The sequence below is a fragment of the Pantherophis guttatus genome, chromosome 1, assembly GCF_059756535.1.
Source record: "Pantherophis guttatus breed Tessera chromosome 1, ASM5975653v1, whole genome shotgun sequence".
NCBI lineage: Eukaryota > Metazoa > Chordata > Lepidosauria > Squamata > Colubridae > Pantherophis > Pantherophis guttatus.
The window spans coordinates 73953984-73971557 of record NC_142063.1 but is presented as its reverse complement, the minus strand read 5'-3'; the positions used below and the strand labels follow the sequence as shown (position 1 = coordinate 73971557).

Genomic DNA, 17574 nt, shown 5'->3' with positions numbered 1-17574 from the left:
TCAAAAGTCGGGGGTCGTCTTATACGCCGGGTGTCGTTCTCCTGTAACCAGGCAGACCAGCCCGAAAGGCTCTGACGAGCCTTAAATGGCTCTGGCGATCCAAGCTCTGACGATCTGCTAATCAGGCAACTCAGCTGGGATCGCCAGAGCCATGGAGAAGGGAAAAACTTTTCCCCCTCCAGCTTGCTTACCTTAGCTCAGTGGTTGGGGGTCAAACAACCCTTTCACAGGGGTTTTGCAGGTGGTGCAATACAGAAAAACGAGCGCAGCCCTCGCCATCCAGAATGAATGGTGCTGTTGTGGCGGTGGGGGAGGGGGCGGCAGAAGCAGGAAGAAGCGGTGTTTGCGATGGCTGGAAGCTGTGAGAGTGAAGCACTACTTTCATTTGTACGGCAACAGCATTCCGCCTTGGTATATTTGTGTCAGCCAGTGGCGCAAGGCAGCCCTCCTCTCCTGCTGCCTGGGACTCAGAGTGGTAAATGGCATCTGATCCGGAGAGCAGCTGGATTTTGCTCTCCATTGCGGATGCCAGATCAGCCCCCTGCAAGATCTCGTCTCTCGAGGAGCGCTCCCTGAAGCGGGGCTGGAAACTTTGGTTGGACTGCTTGAGAGGAGAGCTTGCAGGGGGGGGGGCGATCTGGTGTCTGCAATGGAGAGCAAAATCCGGCTTTTTCTCTCCGCTGTAAGAGCGCTAGCCCTCATCTCCTAATGCTTGGGACTCAGAGCGGTAAATGGTGACTGGTCCAGGGAGCAGCTGGATTTTGCTCTCCATTGCGGATGCCAGATCAGCCCCCTGCAAGATCTCGTCTCTCGAGGAGCCCGACCAAAGTTTCCAGCCCCGCTTCAGGGAGCGCTCCTCGAAAGATGAGATCTTGCAGGGGGCTGATCTGCCGTCCGCAATGGAGAGCAAAATCCAGCTGCTCCCCGGACCAGTCACCATTTACCGCTCTGAGTCCCAAACAGCAGGAAACAAAGGCTGCCTTGCGCCGCAAACATACCAAGGCAGAATCCTGATGCTGCACTTTCAGCAGACAGATGAGGGCTGCCTTGGCCATCGGCTGGCGCAAATATACCAAGGCGAATGCTCATGCCACACAAGTTCAAGTAGTGCTTCGCTCCCACACTTCTTCCGGCCCTCAGTCTCTCAGGGAGATGCTTGACTTCCTCTCAGCCCCAAGACACTGGCTGGCCCATGAGATGAGAGAGAGAGAGAAAGAGAGAGAATCAGAATGAGACAGAGAGAGACAGAGACAAAGAATGAAAGAGAGAATGAGAGAGAGAGAATCAAAATGAGACAGAGAGAGAAAGAGACAAAGAATGAAAGAGAAAGACAGAATGAAAGAGAATGAGAGAAAGAGACAGAGAGAATCAGAGAGAGAGAGTGAGAGAGTGAGAGAGAGAGAATGAGAGACAGAGAAAGAGACAGAGAATCAAAGAAAATCAAAGAATCAGAGAGAGAATGAGAGAGAGAGAAAAAATGAAAGAGAATCAGAATGAGAGAATCAAAATGAGAGGGAGAGAGTGGGGAGAGAGAGAGAAAGGGGGAGAGAGAAAGAGAATGAGAGAGAAAGAGTGGGAGAGAGAAAGAGAAAGGAGGAGGGAGAAAGAGAGAAAGAGTGGGGGATGAGAGAGAGTGGGGGGAGAGAGAAAGAGGTGGAGAGAGAAAGAGAGAAAGAGAGAGTGGGAGAAAGAGAGAGAAAGAGGGGAGAAAGAGAATGAGAGAGAAAGAGTGGGAGAGAGAGAAAGAGAAAGAGGGGGAGGGAGAAAGAGAGAAAGAGGGGGGAGAGAGAAAGGGGGACAGAGAGAAAGAGAGAATGAGAGAGAGTGGGGGAGAGAGAAAGGGGGAGAGAGAAAGAGAGAAAGAGAGTGGGAGAAAGAGAAAGAGGGGGGAGAAAGAGAATGAGAGAGAAAGAGTGGGAGAGAGAGAGAGAGAAAGAGAATGAGAAAGGGGGGAGAAAGAATGAGAGAGAGGGGGGAGAGAAAGAGAAAGAGTGGAGAAAAGAAAGAATGAGAAAGAGAGGGGGAGAGAGAAAGAGAATGAGAGTGGGGGAGAGGGGGGGAGAGAGAAAGAGAGAATGAGAAAGAGTGGGAGAGAAAGAAAGAGGGAGAGAGAGAGAGAAAGCGAAAATGAGAGAGAGAGAAAGAGAGAATGAGAGAGAAAGAGTGGGAGACAGAGAGAGAGAGACAGAGAGGAGGGAGAGTGCCTGAAGGACCCCATCCTGTACTGGGAGTCCAGGTGCTTCAGCAAGCGGCGCACTGGATTCGTATTAGTGGTCCGCGAAATTTAAAATTATGAAGTTGGTGGTCCCTGAGGTCCAAAAGTTTGGGGACCCCTGACCTAAGACCATTGGAAAACACATATTTTTGATGGTTTTAGGAATAACTTTATCGTTGGGGGTCACCACAACACGAGGAACTGTATTAAAGGGTCGCATTATTAGGAAGGTTGAGAACCACTGCCTTAGCTGCTTGCCTTGCTTCGCTTGCCTGAATCCATTCCATCAGCAAGCAACTCCCTGCCTGCAATCAAGCAGGCAGGGAGTTGTGGACTTCAACTCCCAGAATTCCTCAGCCAGCAAAACAAAGCTGGCTGAGGAATTCTGGGAGTTGAAGTCTACAAGTCTTAAAGTTGCCAAGGTTGGAGACCCCTGTTCTATTGGGTAAGTTTTTTTCCCCTTTGGGATCTTTAAAAAAAATAGTTAATTGGGGTTTTTTTTAGTTGTTCTTTTTTAGACCTAGCCATTTAAATTTAGGAAGATTTAAATTTAGCTTTCATATAAAAATAAAAATAAAATAAAATAAAATAAAATAATATTTGTGCAGCTTTCTGAGATTTAGTGTGTTTCTGTAGTGTTTCACTCTAACTACACAAACACACAAAATCTCACAAAGCTGTATGTGGAATTTTGTGTGTGCAAAGTGTGAAAGTTGGGTTTTTGGGCTTTTTGTGGCTGTGTGAGGTTCCTGCTTGTTTCAGGGGCCATTTTGGGTCTAGCACAGCTGCTTTTACATTGTGGATGAGCCAGTTGTGTTGTGTTGTGTTGTGTGTGTGTAAAGTGTGAAAGTTGTTTTTTGGGGCTTTTTGTGGCTATGTGAGGTTCCTGCTTGTTTCAGGGGCCATTTTGGGTCTAGCACAGCTGCTTTTATATTGTGGGTGAGCCAGTTGATGTTTTTTAAATTTTTATTCGGTGTGCGTTGGAAGAGGGGTAGTCTTATACGGCGAGTATAGCCCAAACCCTATATTTTAACAGGAAAATTTGGGGGTCGTCTTATACGCCCAGTCGTCTTATACAGCGGAAAATACGGTAATTATATTGTAAATTGCCTTTTTTAGTTCATCATTGTAAGTTTCTTTTTTAAACTTAGATTCAAACTATAAATTTAACTTTGGTTTCAAGAACATAACTTTAATGTTTGTATTTTTTTTAAAAAAAAATTAGGATTGTCTAGAAATGGGGATGGGGAATCTGGCTACGTGACTGCAGCGTTGGGGAACACATGGAGTCATTGCGTCAATACAAGACTCATTTTACAGTATTTGGATTCAAAGACAAGACAGGTGAGGAACCAAAAAAGCATATTATTTCTACAGTCAAATCTCATAAACTATATGGTCAAATTGGCCTTTTTTGCTGAAAGAAGGTACTCTAGTTTGTAATTCACATTTGGAAAGTGGAAGCAGGGAGGTTTCCCAAATTAAAAATTCTTGTCTATTATGTCTACTTTCTTCCCTCTTGGAATGAAATTGTTGCTAGAACATTAACTTCATAACTTTCATAAATGACTTAGATGAGGGAATAGAAGGGGAACTTACTAAATTTGCAGATGATAATAAGCTGGCAGGAATAGATGACAGGCTCAAAATCCAGATGGATCTTGCCAGACTTGAACACTAGGCCCTACTGTATGTAACAAAATGAAATTCAATGTAGAGAAAAGTAAAGTTTTCACTTAGGCAAGAAAAAGCAAAAGTAAACATATAGACTGGGTGAAACTAGGCTTAATAGCAGAAACTGTGAGAAGGATCTTGGAGTCTTAGTGGACAACCAATTAAATATGAGCCAATAGTGTACGGCGGCAGCCAAAAAAGCCATTGCAATCCTAAAATGCATTAACAGAGGGATTCAATCAAGATCAAGTGAGGTATTAATACCATTCTAAAAAGCCTTACTAAGACCACACCTAAAATACTGCATCCAGTTTTGGTCACCACATTATAAAAAAGATGTTGAGACTCTAGAAAGAGTGCAGAGAAGAGCAACAAAGATGATTACGGGACTGGAGGCTAAAACATATGAAGAACGGTAACAGGAACTGAGCATGGCTAGTCTAATGAAAGAAGGACCAGGGGAGACATGATAGCAGGATTCCAATATTAGAGGAGCTGTCACAGAGAGGAGGGGGTCAACCTGTTTTCCAAAGCACATGAAGGCCAGACAAGGAATAATGGATGGAAACTGATCAAGGAGAGATTCAACCTAAAATAAGGAGAAATTTTCTGACAGTGAGAACAATCAACCAATAGAACAGCTTGCCTTCAAAAGTTGTAGGAGCTTCATCACGGAGGCTTTCAAGACTAGACTGTCATCTGTCAGAAATGGAGTAGGGTCTCCTGCTTGGGCAGGAGGTTGGACTAGATGACGTACAAGCTCCCTTCCAACTCTGTTAATCTGTCTGTTAAAACTTCAGAGCTAAATATTAGGCAAAATATTTTGGGTTCAAGCAAAACATTTATGTCCTAAGTACTGAAGAGGAAAAAGAGTAGACAAAAACTATAGCCCCCTATATTTATGCCCCTTTCTGTGGTTGTGCATCTCCTCACTCTTAACAAGTCAAGGTATAACTTCTGAATGAAGAACTTTTTTATCGAGGGAGAACGCTAATGTGATTAAACCCTGGTTTATAGGATTCTAAGTTGGGCAGGGTGTTGACAGATAAAGAAAGGACTGGGAGAAGTCACAAAATCTAAACATGCTGCATTCATGTTGTCTTTTCATTCAAGTAATATAAAAAATCAGAAAATTGTCCCTTATTGTCCCACACATTACAACCTAGCAATTTTCCACTCTAAGTAAATATTGAGCCCTGTTAAAGCAAGCAACAAATTCCCCGGTGTACCAATGCCAGACATAACTTTCCGGTGCCCTTGGTTACAGACCAGCTGGTTTTGCTCTTGTCTGATTACTGCTGTATAAATAGCATTCCAGCATTCTATCATAAAACTATAATTTTGAATATTGGTAACTGGAGAATACTCAGAATAGGTTATATTAAATATTAAAAGGAAGAATGTATAATTGCGCATCTGAGTCTTTTAAATTCTGAAAGATCTAATATTAAAGAAAACGGTACACTCACTGGGGTTTCAACTGTTTACTCCATTTATGTTATTCCCCTGAAGCCAAAATTTGGGTGAATATATATGCAATAATTATTTTAGAATGAACAAACTAATGCAGATTTAAACTGATAAGAATGGGAGAGAAGATAAAAGCATTCAGTGTAATGTTTACCAAAAGGCATGATATTTCTATCTTTCAATTTTTATAATTTGATTTTTATTAAAATAAACATGTGCTTACAAGTATATTAATTAATATAAAACATTTAACAATTATTTTTAATGAACATGTATTCTTGCACCGAATTATAGAGCAAAGTCTATTTGTAATGGGCAGTTGAATAATAATGATGTATAAAAATATTATATAAAAATATTAAAAAAAATTAAAGATTGGTTTAAAGATTTGCTTGGGATTGTGGAAAGCACTTAGATTGTTCCTGGAAAGTGCTTTTAATAAAACTGGGATGTATTAAAAGTCTTTAGAACCTATAAATAAGAAAAAAATACTTTATAAACACTAATGTAGAGTATGCAGAAAATGAGTTTTAGAAAGGAAAAGAATCCTGCATTAAGTTTCGGTTATGCTGAGTACAGTCTGGATAGTAGTGACAAATTTGTGAGCATTTACTAGAAAACATTTGGATCAGGTGTATAAAACTGAGATAATCTCAGGCTAGCTAGTGAGTCCTACTTTTCTTTAACACTATGATTCCAGGTTGCCTTCAGGAGTCTCCACTGGATGCTAAGTGGATACCCCACATGCTCTGAAGTATCTTTATTGAACCAAACCTCAAGTATTGCATAAATGAACCAATTAGAGCCAGTTTGGTCTAGTGATTGAGGCATTAGGCTACAAACCAGGAGACTGTGAGTTCTAGTGCCACCTTAGCCATGAAAGCCAGCTGGGGGTGATCCTGGGCCAGTCACTTTCTCCCAGCCCAATTCACTTCACAGGGTTGTTGCTGTGGGGAAAATAGGAGAAGGAAAGTATGTTGGATATGTTTGCCATCTTGAGTTATTTGTAAAAATAATAAAGGCGGGATATAAATAAATAAAAATAAATACTGAGCTCAGTATTGTTGCAAAATGTTACTGATTATCCAAACCTGCTACTTTTCAAAAATGCAAGTTTCTTTCACATGGATAAGGTAATAGTGAAAAAGCAGCTGTATGGGGTTTTCAATATATCTATTGTTCAAATTTCCAACATGGAAAACGCCATAACACGCTTAGATATTTGAGATACAATCCTATGTATCAGCATTCCATATGGATTCTAAAGCAAATCTCATAATGCTCAGATAGCAACTGTAGCTGTTGTCTTCTGGGGATGGTAGTAATTTTATTTATTTATTTATTTATTTATTTATTTATTTATTTATTTATTTATTTATTTATTTATTTATATATATATATATATATATATATATATATATATATATATATATATATATATATATATATATATATATATATATATATATATACTGCCCTTCTCCCTGAGGACTCAGGGCGGTGTACAGCCAGAATTAAAAAACATAAAATACAAATATTAAAAAACAATTAATATATATATAAATTTGGCCCAAAATTAAAATACAAACCAGTTAAAACATTTAAAATTTCTTCTTAAGCCAGCCCGGCTTGCTGGAAAAAGTGGGTTTTAAGGGCACGGCGGAAGGCACTAAGGTCTTGGATTCTCCTTATCTCTGGGGGCAACTGATTCCAGAGGGTAGGTGCCCCCACAGAGAAGGCCCTCCCCCTGGGGGTCACCAGCCTACATTGATTGGCTGATGGCACCCTGAGGAGGCCCTCTCTGTGGGAGCGCACGGGACGATGGGAGGTCGTCGTAGCAGCAGGCGGTCTCGAAGATAGCTAGGCCTACAAGAAAGAAAATCCCGCTGAGTTTGGTCACTTTTTCAGTTTGTACATGCATAAAAATTATAGCAGCTTCATCTGTGACACTAGATCTGTTTGTTTAATTATTTTGTATCCTGCTTTTGTTTTTGGTCAACTCAATTGGCATATAGTTTAATGGCCTGAGAACAACAGACAACAGCCACAAAAATCCATTTCACCATTTAACAGATGTTTGGATCTACTTCAGATCATTCTCTTTCCATGAAAATCAAGGTTTTCTAAATTTGAAATTACTGTTTGAATAAAAATTAAGAAGGTAGTGTTAATGAATTCATACCGTACTGTATTTCAAGTTATTCACAACACATGTTGTGTTTTAATGTGGTCAAGTAAAATTTGATCAATACATAAAATAGATGGACATTTCACTCAATGTCTCTTTGTAAATCATTGTTTTCCCCGATGGAGTGGATTTATTGGGAAAAGTTATATCTTTGTTATGTGTGGATTATTAACTCTTACAAGCAAAACTCTCATTAGAAAGATAAATACTTCCTTGCTTATCAGCTAACTCTATGCTTACACTGTTTTAATTTGAATTCTTTTCCTTTCATTACGAGCCAAAACCATACCAGTAGCCATAACCATCTGCTTAATGTTTTGATTTTCCTGATTCAGAAATTCTGTTTATCAATTCAGTAATTGCTACCCTGTTTAATTTATCACTCCGTGGTCTTCTTTCCCATTGGCATGTTCTTACTTGAAAGAGTTGAGATTTCAAAGTGCCCTTGACATGCTAAACAATCTGAAAAGATATTACAGTATTTTTAAATAAGAGGAATAAAGTAAAACAGTCACAGAATATATAAATTGAAGGAACTCTATTTAAATCCCCGACATCTGATAAGAAGCTCCTTGCTGTTCTAGGCTAAATATTCTACCTAATTATAAAGTTGGTATTGTCAAGAAATTTGTCCTAAATATTTTAAATCTTATTTTTTTAAAAAAAATAGTTATCTGGTCTTTGTCCTGGTTTTGGTTTCTACTGAGAAAATATCTGACCCTTCTTGTATGGGATAATCTTTTAGGTATTTGAATCTTCTATCCTTCTGTTTTGCAAGCTAAATGTGCACAGTTCTTTACATGTGTTTACGTTCCTTAGACTTGATTTGTAGAGCATCTTAGTATCTTTGTAGTTCTCCTCAGATGTCCCTTTAGCTTCTTTTAAAACATAATGCCATCAAATGGATAGAGTGGTCCAACTGCTATCTAACCAGTTCAAAGAACATTAAAGCTACAGTATTACGTCCTACGATCAGAATGCAATGCTTCTGTAAATACAGCCTAAGATTCCACTGAACATTTTAGTGGCTGTTCCGAACTGCATGTTCATATTCATATAGGGGGTCTAGTACTTATAGAACATTCTCACAACTGTTACAAAACCAATCTTCCCAATCCCATATCTCTGTTTCAATTTATCCTACCCAAATTGAGCTGAATGTCATTCAGTTAGATTTGACCCATTTCTTCCAATTCATTTATAAATATTGCCGGGGTGCAGATGCAGCTCAAGATAATGCATATAAAATGCATTTATATTTAAGAATATATTGTTTTCACTTCTATTTTTCTAAGCAAGGAACATTTCAGGGCCCATGATTTTTCTTGCCAAAAAGTAAGAACACACTTACTTTTCACTCATTTGTTGGTTATATCACATTCTTCAACATTTTCTTTTCCTTTTTTTCTTACTATGTGCATCCACAAGCAGAACACTGATGGCATAATAGTAAACAACTACAGTTGATGTTCTATAGTTCTACCAACCAATAAGAACTATGGTTTACAGATTTAATTGAGTCAAGTATACCAATTGAGTAAATCTTAGGTTAAATATAAATCAGAAGAAAACAAAAGTAATGGCTTCAATAAAATAAAATACCTGAATCAAATGTTATGCTAGCAGGAAAGGAAGAGTGGAGATACAACAATATAAATACCTGAATTATTTTTTAAATAATATACTGGATAATACAGTGGAAAAGAAGAAGCAAAACTGAATGGACAACAATACGTTTGGGATAAATAAATTCTGCTGGAACTTAAAATTTGAACTTAGTTGGCAGACTTTATTCCTTGATGTCTTGGAAAGTATTTTGTAGAAGTATCAACAATGACCTGAATGACAATGAGGAGAATAGAGGCTTTTGAAATGTGGATTTATAGACAATAAAATTGATTGAATGTATAGAAAATGAGATAGTCCTCCAAACAGTGAACAGAATTACAGAAAATGTGACTATCATTAAGAAAAAGGAATAAGAATGAAAAGGATACATTATATGAAACCAACAACCAGCCACCATCCACTATTTCAATTAATTATCTAAGCCAAGATTTGGGGGAATTGCAGTGCTGGAAGATAATATGTATTCTAACTGGAAAAAAAAATCTATTCAGGTGGTTTGGCAAAAATACAAGTGTTTGGATTCAAACAGTGACCTAAAAAGAATAGTGAGAAGTGCTACTTGACTACTTGTGATACTAGGCACTAAAAGAAGAAATAAAATAAAATTGTAAATGATTTCCACTTTGGGTTCCTCTGAAGTGAACCAAAAAAATCCAGGGCAGGATAAATATTAACAGGAATGAATCTTCCTATCATTTTTTCCTTTCAAATCGCCAACAACAAAAAACGGTCAAAGGGGTGTAGTTAGGTAAAGATGTGTGCAGTAAAATTTGCTAAAGAACCTCTGAAAAAAATAAGCTTCTTTGCAATTAGCCCTGAGTGCTTGTAAGTAATTAGGATTTTTTAAACAAGGGGTTAAAATCCCTCAGATGCTTCATATATTTCAAAAAAGACTTGCTAGCTTTATATAAAATACTGACTCTGCAACACAGTAAAACAAAGAGGAATTATGAGGGTCTTCCCATCCTTAAATGTGACCTCTATTTTTCTTTTATGAATATTATTGGGTATATTTAAAAAAGCATTATAATAATGGACCCTTGTGATGCTAAATGAAAGGATTATCTGCCCTGTAGTTTAAGCCTTCCTATTAATTTCTAAGCCTGTAACCCAACACCAATCCAAAATTGAACAGAATAATTAAACAGGATTTTTGAGTAAGGGCAGGAAGATGTGCTACCCTGTCTATTCTCAATAAATAAAAAAGCATTTGCTTGATACTTACTAATTTGAGATAGTTGTGGTGGCTTCTAATGATGTGACTTCTTACTAAGTCATTAGTTTTAACTGTTCAGTCGTGTCTTGTCAACTTCATAAGCAAGTTCTGTCCATGCTACCCGGTCAACCGACTTCTTTCAGTTATTGGATGTTCATCTTTGTATCAATATTGATGGTATGAAAGCCAGTGAGTTCTTTGCTTGCGCCTTTCTTCTTGACCCAGTAATCATTCCTAATATTATTGACTTCACTAATGAATTTGCATGCATGACATGGCCAAAGCAAATCAGGTGTAGTCTTGTGGTTTTGGCTTTTAGTGATGTTTCTGGTTTTATAGGACTCAGCACCTCTCTGCAGGTTTTCCTGGCTGTCCATGATATACACAATAATTTACGCCAGCACAACAGTTCAGAGATACTAATTCTTCTTCGATCAGCCATTCTTAGGGTCCAACTCTCATACCCATACATCATTATAAGGAAGACTATTGCTCTAACTCTCCTGCTTTATATATTTATATCAATATCTCTGCTTTTTCATACCTTATTCATATCAATCTTTGCAGTGTGGCCTAACGTTATCCTGCATTTGATTTCTGATATAGAACTGCCATCCTGAACAATTTTTGATCCAAGGAAGATAAATTCTCGAACTACATCAATTTCCTTCTTGTAGTCTTAAATATTTCCAAATGGGTTTTTCCTCTCTGATTTACCAGACACTGAATATTAGTGGTTAATTAAGTCCAAAATCTATGTAGAAACCCCTTCACCTTAGAAAGATTTACTATTAGTCATGCCAGCCACATGAACATGGAGACGTCTTTGGACAGTGCTGGCTCTTTGGCTTTGAAACAGAGATCAGCACCACCCCCTAGAGTCGGGAACGACTAGCACATATGTGCAAGGGAAACCATTATCTTTTTATAAAAGAAATTTATTCCAAATATCTTTGCAGTGGAGAAAGGGAGAAGTTAAAAAGCTGGTCTGTAACACTAAATTAGCATTCTCCAACCTGGGTAACTCCATAAATGTGGAACAACTTCCAAAATTCTCAGCTCCTGGTAGTTGGGGTTCATACAAGGGCTATGCAAGTTGGAAAATACTATACTAAACTTTCTAGATAGCCTTGTACACAATTCATGTAGCAGCTGTTTTTCAAAAGGCAATTCTCTTTACAGTTATGTGTAGGATGCATGTGCAAATCAACCACTGTCAGATCATTAAATAATGCTTAGGTTTATGTCCTACCCTATTATGCTTTCTAGCAGCTTTTAGAGAGGAAAAATGTTTATGTTATTTGAGTGTCTCTTTGCTATTAGGGACACAGATATCTCTGATGAGTGCCTTGTCGGAAATTAATTAGAAACTATGATACGATGTGATATGATAAATGATGACACATGTCATAAATTCAATTTTCCAATTATTTTTACTAATTTTTTTTTGCAATTTATACCACACTTTATAAGGCACTGAAACACTAGTTTGATAGGCATTATAGTATTTTATCCTCAATAAGAAAATCAATAAATTTATTTTACTTTATTGAGAATATTTAAACTTAATTTTAAAATGCAATATATTATCAAGTGTCACATAAAACATAACAATTATAACATAAACATGAAGATTTTGATAGTTAGAATTCAAAGCATCTAGAGGGCAGATGTAATCTGTAAATTACATAGTGTCCCCCTTTCCTCATTTTGTCTCCCCAAAATCCATAGAGAGGGTAGGGCTGAACAATTTTTAACCTTTTTGGTTTTCGGGATTTTGGAGGAGTTTTATGGGTATTAGGAATACCTTAAACCCATACAAGTCTAGAGGTTCCATGGTGCCCTTAAAACATTAGAATAGAATAGAATAGAATAGAATAGAATAGAATAGAATAGAATAGAATAGAATAGAATAGAATAGAATTCTTTATTGGCCAAGTGTGATTGGACACACAAGGAATTTGTCTTTGGTACATATGCTCTCAGTGCACATAAAGAAAAAATAAAATATATTCGTCTAGAATCATCAAGAATTGACGACTTACACATAATTAGGCAATTCTTGTATGCAAAGGAGGCTATGTGGTGCAAAACAGGAGTATCCATCTTCTACAAAACTTAATGCACTGATTTTACTTCTCAAAAGCCCCCCGGTCGAACAGATTTAGGACATTAATCAGTGAACAGAGCCATGTCAAAATGGTTATGGTCCTGTTCTCTGTAGCTTCCAGATAGGAGAGAACCAGGGATTGAGACTATAACAGGGTACCCATCTTTGATGTAGAGCTTTATCATTGGTGGATCCCATCCTGTAGAAGACTATGCCCCTAAAGATTTGTCAAGTCTTACAATTTAGAGATAGACAATGTATTCATGAATTCCTCCTGCCTCTGGAAATGAGAATTATATTTGTGTGTCATCCAATATTGATGGTAGTGCAATTCAGATGTCTGGATGGTTTATGAAGCATTTTATGTAGTTATAAAAGAACCTGGGGAACAGAAAGAACTCATGTGTAGGTCAAAGGCTAAGAGAAAGAACAAGACCTCAGCCTTACTGACAGAGTACATTCTAGAAAACATCAAAGCAAGAACACATTTTTATCTCCACAGCCGATCCTGAATTTTTTGCCAAGGTATTTTTTGCCAAGGTAGCAAAAAAAAGAGAGAGAGAGAGAGACTGTAGTTTGTTAAAAACTGCAGAAAGGTATAAGAGAGCCAATAGCATCACACACATTCCTGGCAATTATCCAGCATAAATTCTAAGATTATTTTCATTTTATAACTAAGTCTGAGTCTAGACTGGAACGGAAATAGATAATCAATTTAACCTGAGAATGCTTAGTATTGAAATGCTGTCATCCTTTCTATCTATTGCCCTGCATAGAAAGGGATAACCTAATTATTGTCCACAATGTTTGAGTACAATATTGTTTTTCATTAATGATCTCCTAGTAGGAACTGTTCTTTACCTTAAGAAAGCCTGCTGTGTTTGATCTTGATTGGGTTAAAATACCTTCAGTTATAATTTCTTGTTAAAAGGACTATACTGTTAAAAAGAACAAGTTATTTATTCCTTTAGAATTTGGCCTGGTAAAGTGTTTTGCTTCTTCATCAGTATTTACAGTCACTGTTTCACATAAATATACATCGACAAATGAAAACTCACCCCCACCCCATTTTGTTCTGTGCTGTGGGGAATATTTGGCCTGGATTCCTTTACTTATCTTTGCCTTTTAATGTATTCCATTCAGGCTCAGAAATGTGTGTTTTTCACATTGCCGAGTTAATTTTTTTGTAATCATACAGAATGAGGGTTACGACTAAATTTTGGAAAACATCTTGTTCTATGCTAAAATCATTTTGCAGGCAGTCCTGTGGGTAAAAATATTTGTACTGCGGTCTAGTGCTTGGATAGTTTTCTTGGCAAGAAACGAAGACCCACAACTTTCTACTTCAGACTGTTATTAATGTAGGTTAGAGATGCATGCATGTGTTTGACAGAGTTTCCATTATCCCTCACAAAACGAAATGGAGAAATGGTAATATGTTATGTTTTTATACCTATTCCTGTAAATGTTAAGTTATCACATGAAAACTGCCAGGAACTTACAGGTTGAAGGGAAAGAATTACATATAAAAATTTATGCGCTAGAAGTCAAAAACAAAGAAACACAACAAATGGAGTTTTATACTTATGAAGACAGAAGGACATTAAGGAACAGGTATCTGTATCTTTATATGTAATACAATTATATATTACATATGATTATACATAATCATACAAATGCAAACAAAAAATATATTATAGTGGTATTTAATAATCATGAACTAAAGAATATGCAATTCTTCTTGCCAGTAGCCAAATGACATAAGAATAATACTTCTGGATTACAAAGGAGATGATGCAAGAGTCTTCCTTGGTACTGTGGCTATAAGATGTTTTGGACATGAAAAAGACATGGCAACTACTCTTTGCACATGAAAAAAACGTGGTAACCAATCAGAGGTTGGATTGAAAAAGTTGAAGAACAGAATGGTGCATGTCCTTTGAATTTTCATTAAAGTATCATATGCCTTCCTGGTGGGACTCCTACCTGTCATTCTCTAAATGTGTTTGGTCTTTAATTCCCAGAACGTCTGGTTAGCATGAGCGAAATAATGCATCCAAACTGGCTGAATTATGCTGTAAGAAAATTAGGCTGCATTTTAAATCCAATATATAAGCATTACTATTATAAAATATTTGGAGAGTTAAGTTATTATCAGGAAAGAGCATTCTCAGTCAAAAATTATTGTAATCCTTTTTGCAATCTAAACTGTGTTAATTTGAAGGAAGGCAAGCATGGCAAAAATGTCATTTTTTTATCTGCAAGGAGAAGCACTTCAGTAACGTATATCTGTTCATGTTGCTGCTCTTTATTCTGATCACTACCTGATAAATATATCTGCGTGGGATGTTTACTAAAGCACAAATGCAACCTATGTACTATTTTTATAATTAGGTTGGATTTATGATCCACTTCTCATAAAGAGGCCTGAAACAGTCATTGCCTGCGGTTCTATAAAACCAGGAAGAGAGAAAATCCCTTCACAAGTAGCTTTCGTTGGTCAGGGTTTTCTCATAGGATGGGGTGATGTATGATACATTTAGATTGCTCTGTAAATGGTTTTATTTAATGGTGACCCATTAACCTGGTTTTAATTAAAGCTTTTGTTAAGTATACTTCTCTTCAGAGGGCTACAATTTCCATTGCAGCTTGCAAAAATTGAGTGTGTGGTTTTCTTATTTGGAGACAAAATCTGACATGTTTTTCCTGGGTCAACAGTCCTAGACCACAAATACCTTTTCAGAATATACTCTATATTGTGACAGTCTTGCCATAATGTTTTTTAGTTTTACATGGTGTCTATAAGTTCCTCTGAAAGTCACCATATCTGTTTTCCAGAGAACAAAAATCCAATAAATACAATCTAGAAAAATATTCTTTCAACCATATGGTTGCAGTTAATATATCTGTTTTGATATAGCAGCTAGAGGAAAAAATATCCATATCATTCATCTTTTTTGAGCAGTGTAAGCTTAGATGGGTTAGATGAAATCAGTGCTAATTAGCTAATCTCTTCTTTCATTCTTCATCCTTTGTTTGAGATAGAAACCCAATTGTGATTTGTATTGCAGTAGTGAAGTGTTGCAGTGCTCCACGGGGAAGACTTTGGAATTTTTTCCTGGCAACTTGTCAGTCTATCAGGTTCAATTATTGCAAAACTGAATCTTAACCACTGTTGAATCTTGATGTCAAGTGATGTGGTAACTCTAAGGGCAATCAATAGACATAGATCATCAGTATAGGTAAACTAAAAGTAGTAGTTCTCTTAACACCTATGTACATTTGATGAACTTAACTGTCAATACAGTGAGATCATTGGGTATGGTTCCATATGTGCTGTTTAGAGTTTGGACTTGCAATATGAGGAGGCCTTTCAAATTCTCAGGAACATACATATAGCATTGGAATTCATACTACCAAACCTGGGCTCTCAGGGATTTGGGGGGAACATTTAGCAGCAAAGCACATTTCTAGAGAGGGCAAGTAAAACTCGTATCTTTCTTCTTGGAGAGCTTCTGCTGCTTTGTGTAAGGTGTACTGAGTTAAATGAGAAAGTATGCTGACTCGGTTTAAGACAGCTGCCTATTTTATCTTAATACCTAGTATTTGAGTAATTGACTATATACTGATACAGTACATTATTTTCTTTCCTTCTGTGAAACAAAAGATGCAGATATACAGTGGAAGGTTCCTTGAATTGATGCAAAACCCAAGAATTTGTTTTTCTTTGTTGGCCCTCCCCCACCAACCCCCTTGATTTCTTACTGTACAATAAGCAGAGAGATTCTGACATAAGGATTGTATGCCCTACAGATTTGGCACAGGGGAAAAATTTGTTTGCTTAGCAATTGTTTTATTAATCCATTAGTCTAATTTAATATTTTAAGAGAATTAATATCCTTTCTGAATGACATTTCCTTATTTCAGTGCATTTCTCTTCATTTTCAGGTATGTTCTTTTATACAAATGTGGTCACAAATAGATAATTAGAGAGTTGGTTTGAAATTAAAGGTTAGCCAAGAAGTTATCACTGGATTCAACAATCCTGCACAACTAAGCCTCCAACCTTCCCATTATAAGTGGTCAAAGAGTAGTTGCAGAAGATCCTGGAGGAAGCAGGTTATCTGGTCCTGTTTCAATCATGTTTCAAGCCAAGATACAACGTAGAGACAATATTGGACACACTTGATGACCTTTGGCAGAGCTACAATGGAGCCACCTTGACATTCTTCTGGATCAGCTTTGGGGTTTGAGAATGGAGTCATAGTATTATGATGGCTTTGCTCCTTTTTCTGGTGGCTTTGCTCCTTTTTCTGTGGCCTGTGCTGACTGAGAGAGGGGGAAGAGAGATTGTGTTGTGGTGCTTCACTTGGTGGGCTGCCTCAAGACCTGTCGCTGTCATTTTTTTGTTTGTTTGTTTAATGTGTATATGAAGCCACTGGGTGCAGTTCAGAGTGTAGCATCAACAATATGTTGAAGATATGAGTCAATATGCTGATAATGAACCTGGTATCAGCAGTACGCTGATGATATCCAACTATACATTTCAACCCCAGGCAGTCCAAGTGTTCTTTTCAAAGTAGCATGTCAATGTCTGAAGGCTGGATGGGAAGATGAGGCTTAAGTGCATCCTGACAAGACCTAGTGGCTCTGGATAGTTGGGTTCCTGATAACTGGGGAGTCTACCTCTTTAGTCTTGGATGGGGCTGCACCTTCCTATTTCAGACTGGTGTGGAAGTTTGGACTTCTGCACAAAGAAGCCCTTTACATAGATCCAGCTGGTGTGCCTATTTGAGCCTGTTCCTTGACTGTGAAGCCCTTGTCTTATGGCCATAATGGAGTCGTATGTCATAGCAGATGTAAGTCGAAGTATCCACGGGACCAATCCACGGGATTTTATGACATTTTTTTTGCAGCAGTTGTTAAGGGAACTCTGTAGACATTAAGTGAACCCATTGTCTACACTGGGTGGTTTTTGCTGGAAACCGGACCAAAAAAATGTCATAAATCACAATCATGAGACCTAAGACATCTATAAATTGGGGCAAGCTGTCGAGTGCTCAAAATATGAC

At 37.6% G+C, this 17574-nt stretch overlaps 1 protein-coding gene across 7 annotated transcripts in view; it reads left to right on the top strand.

Annotated features, from left to right (window-relative positions):
* The window catches only part of RAD51B (RAD51 paralog B), a 485747-nt gene that overhangs the window by 142408 nt on the left and 325765 nt on the right, over nt 1-17574 (top strand). For 6 of the 7 annotated variants that reach the window (XM_087876343.1, XM_087876346.1, XM_087876340.1 and 3 more), the window contains exon 9: nt 3441-3559. The exons of the other annotated variant lie outside the window; for it this stretch is intronic. In XM_087876343.1, coding sequence (XP_087732469.1) covers nt 3441-3559 — 119 coding nt within the window. The remainder of the gene's footprint in view (nt 1-3440; nt 3560-17574) is intronic. 7 annotated transcript variants of the gene reach the window in all.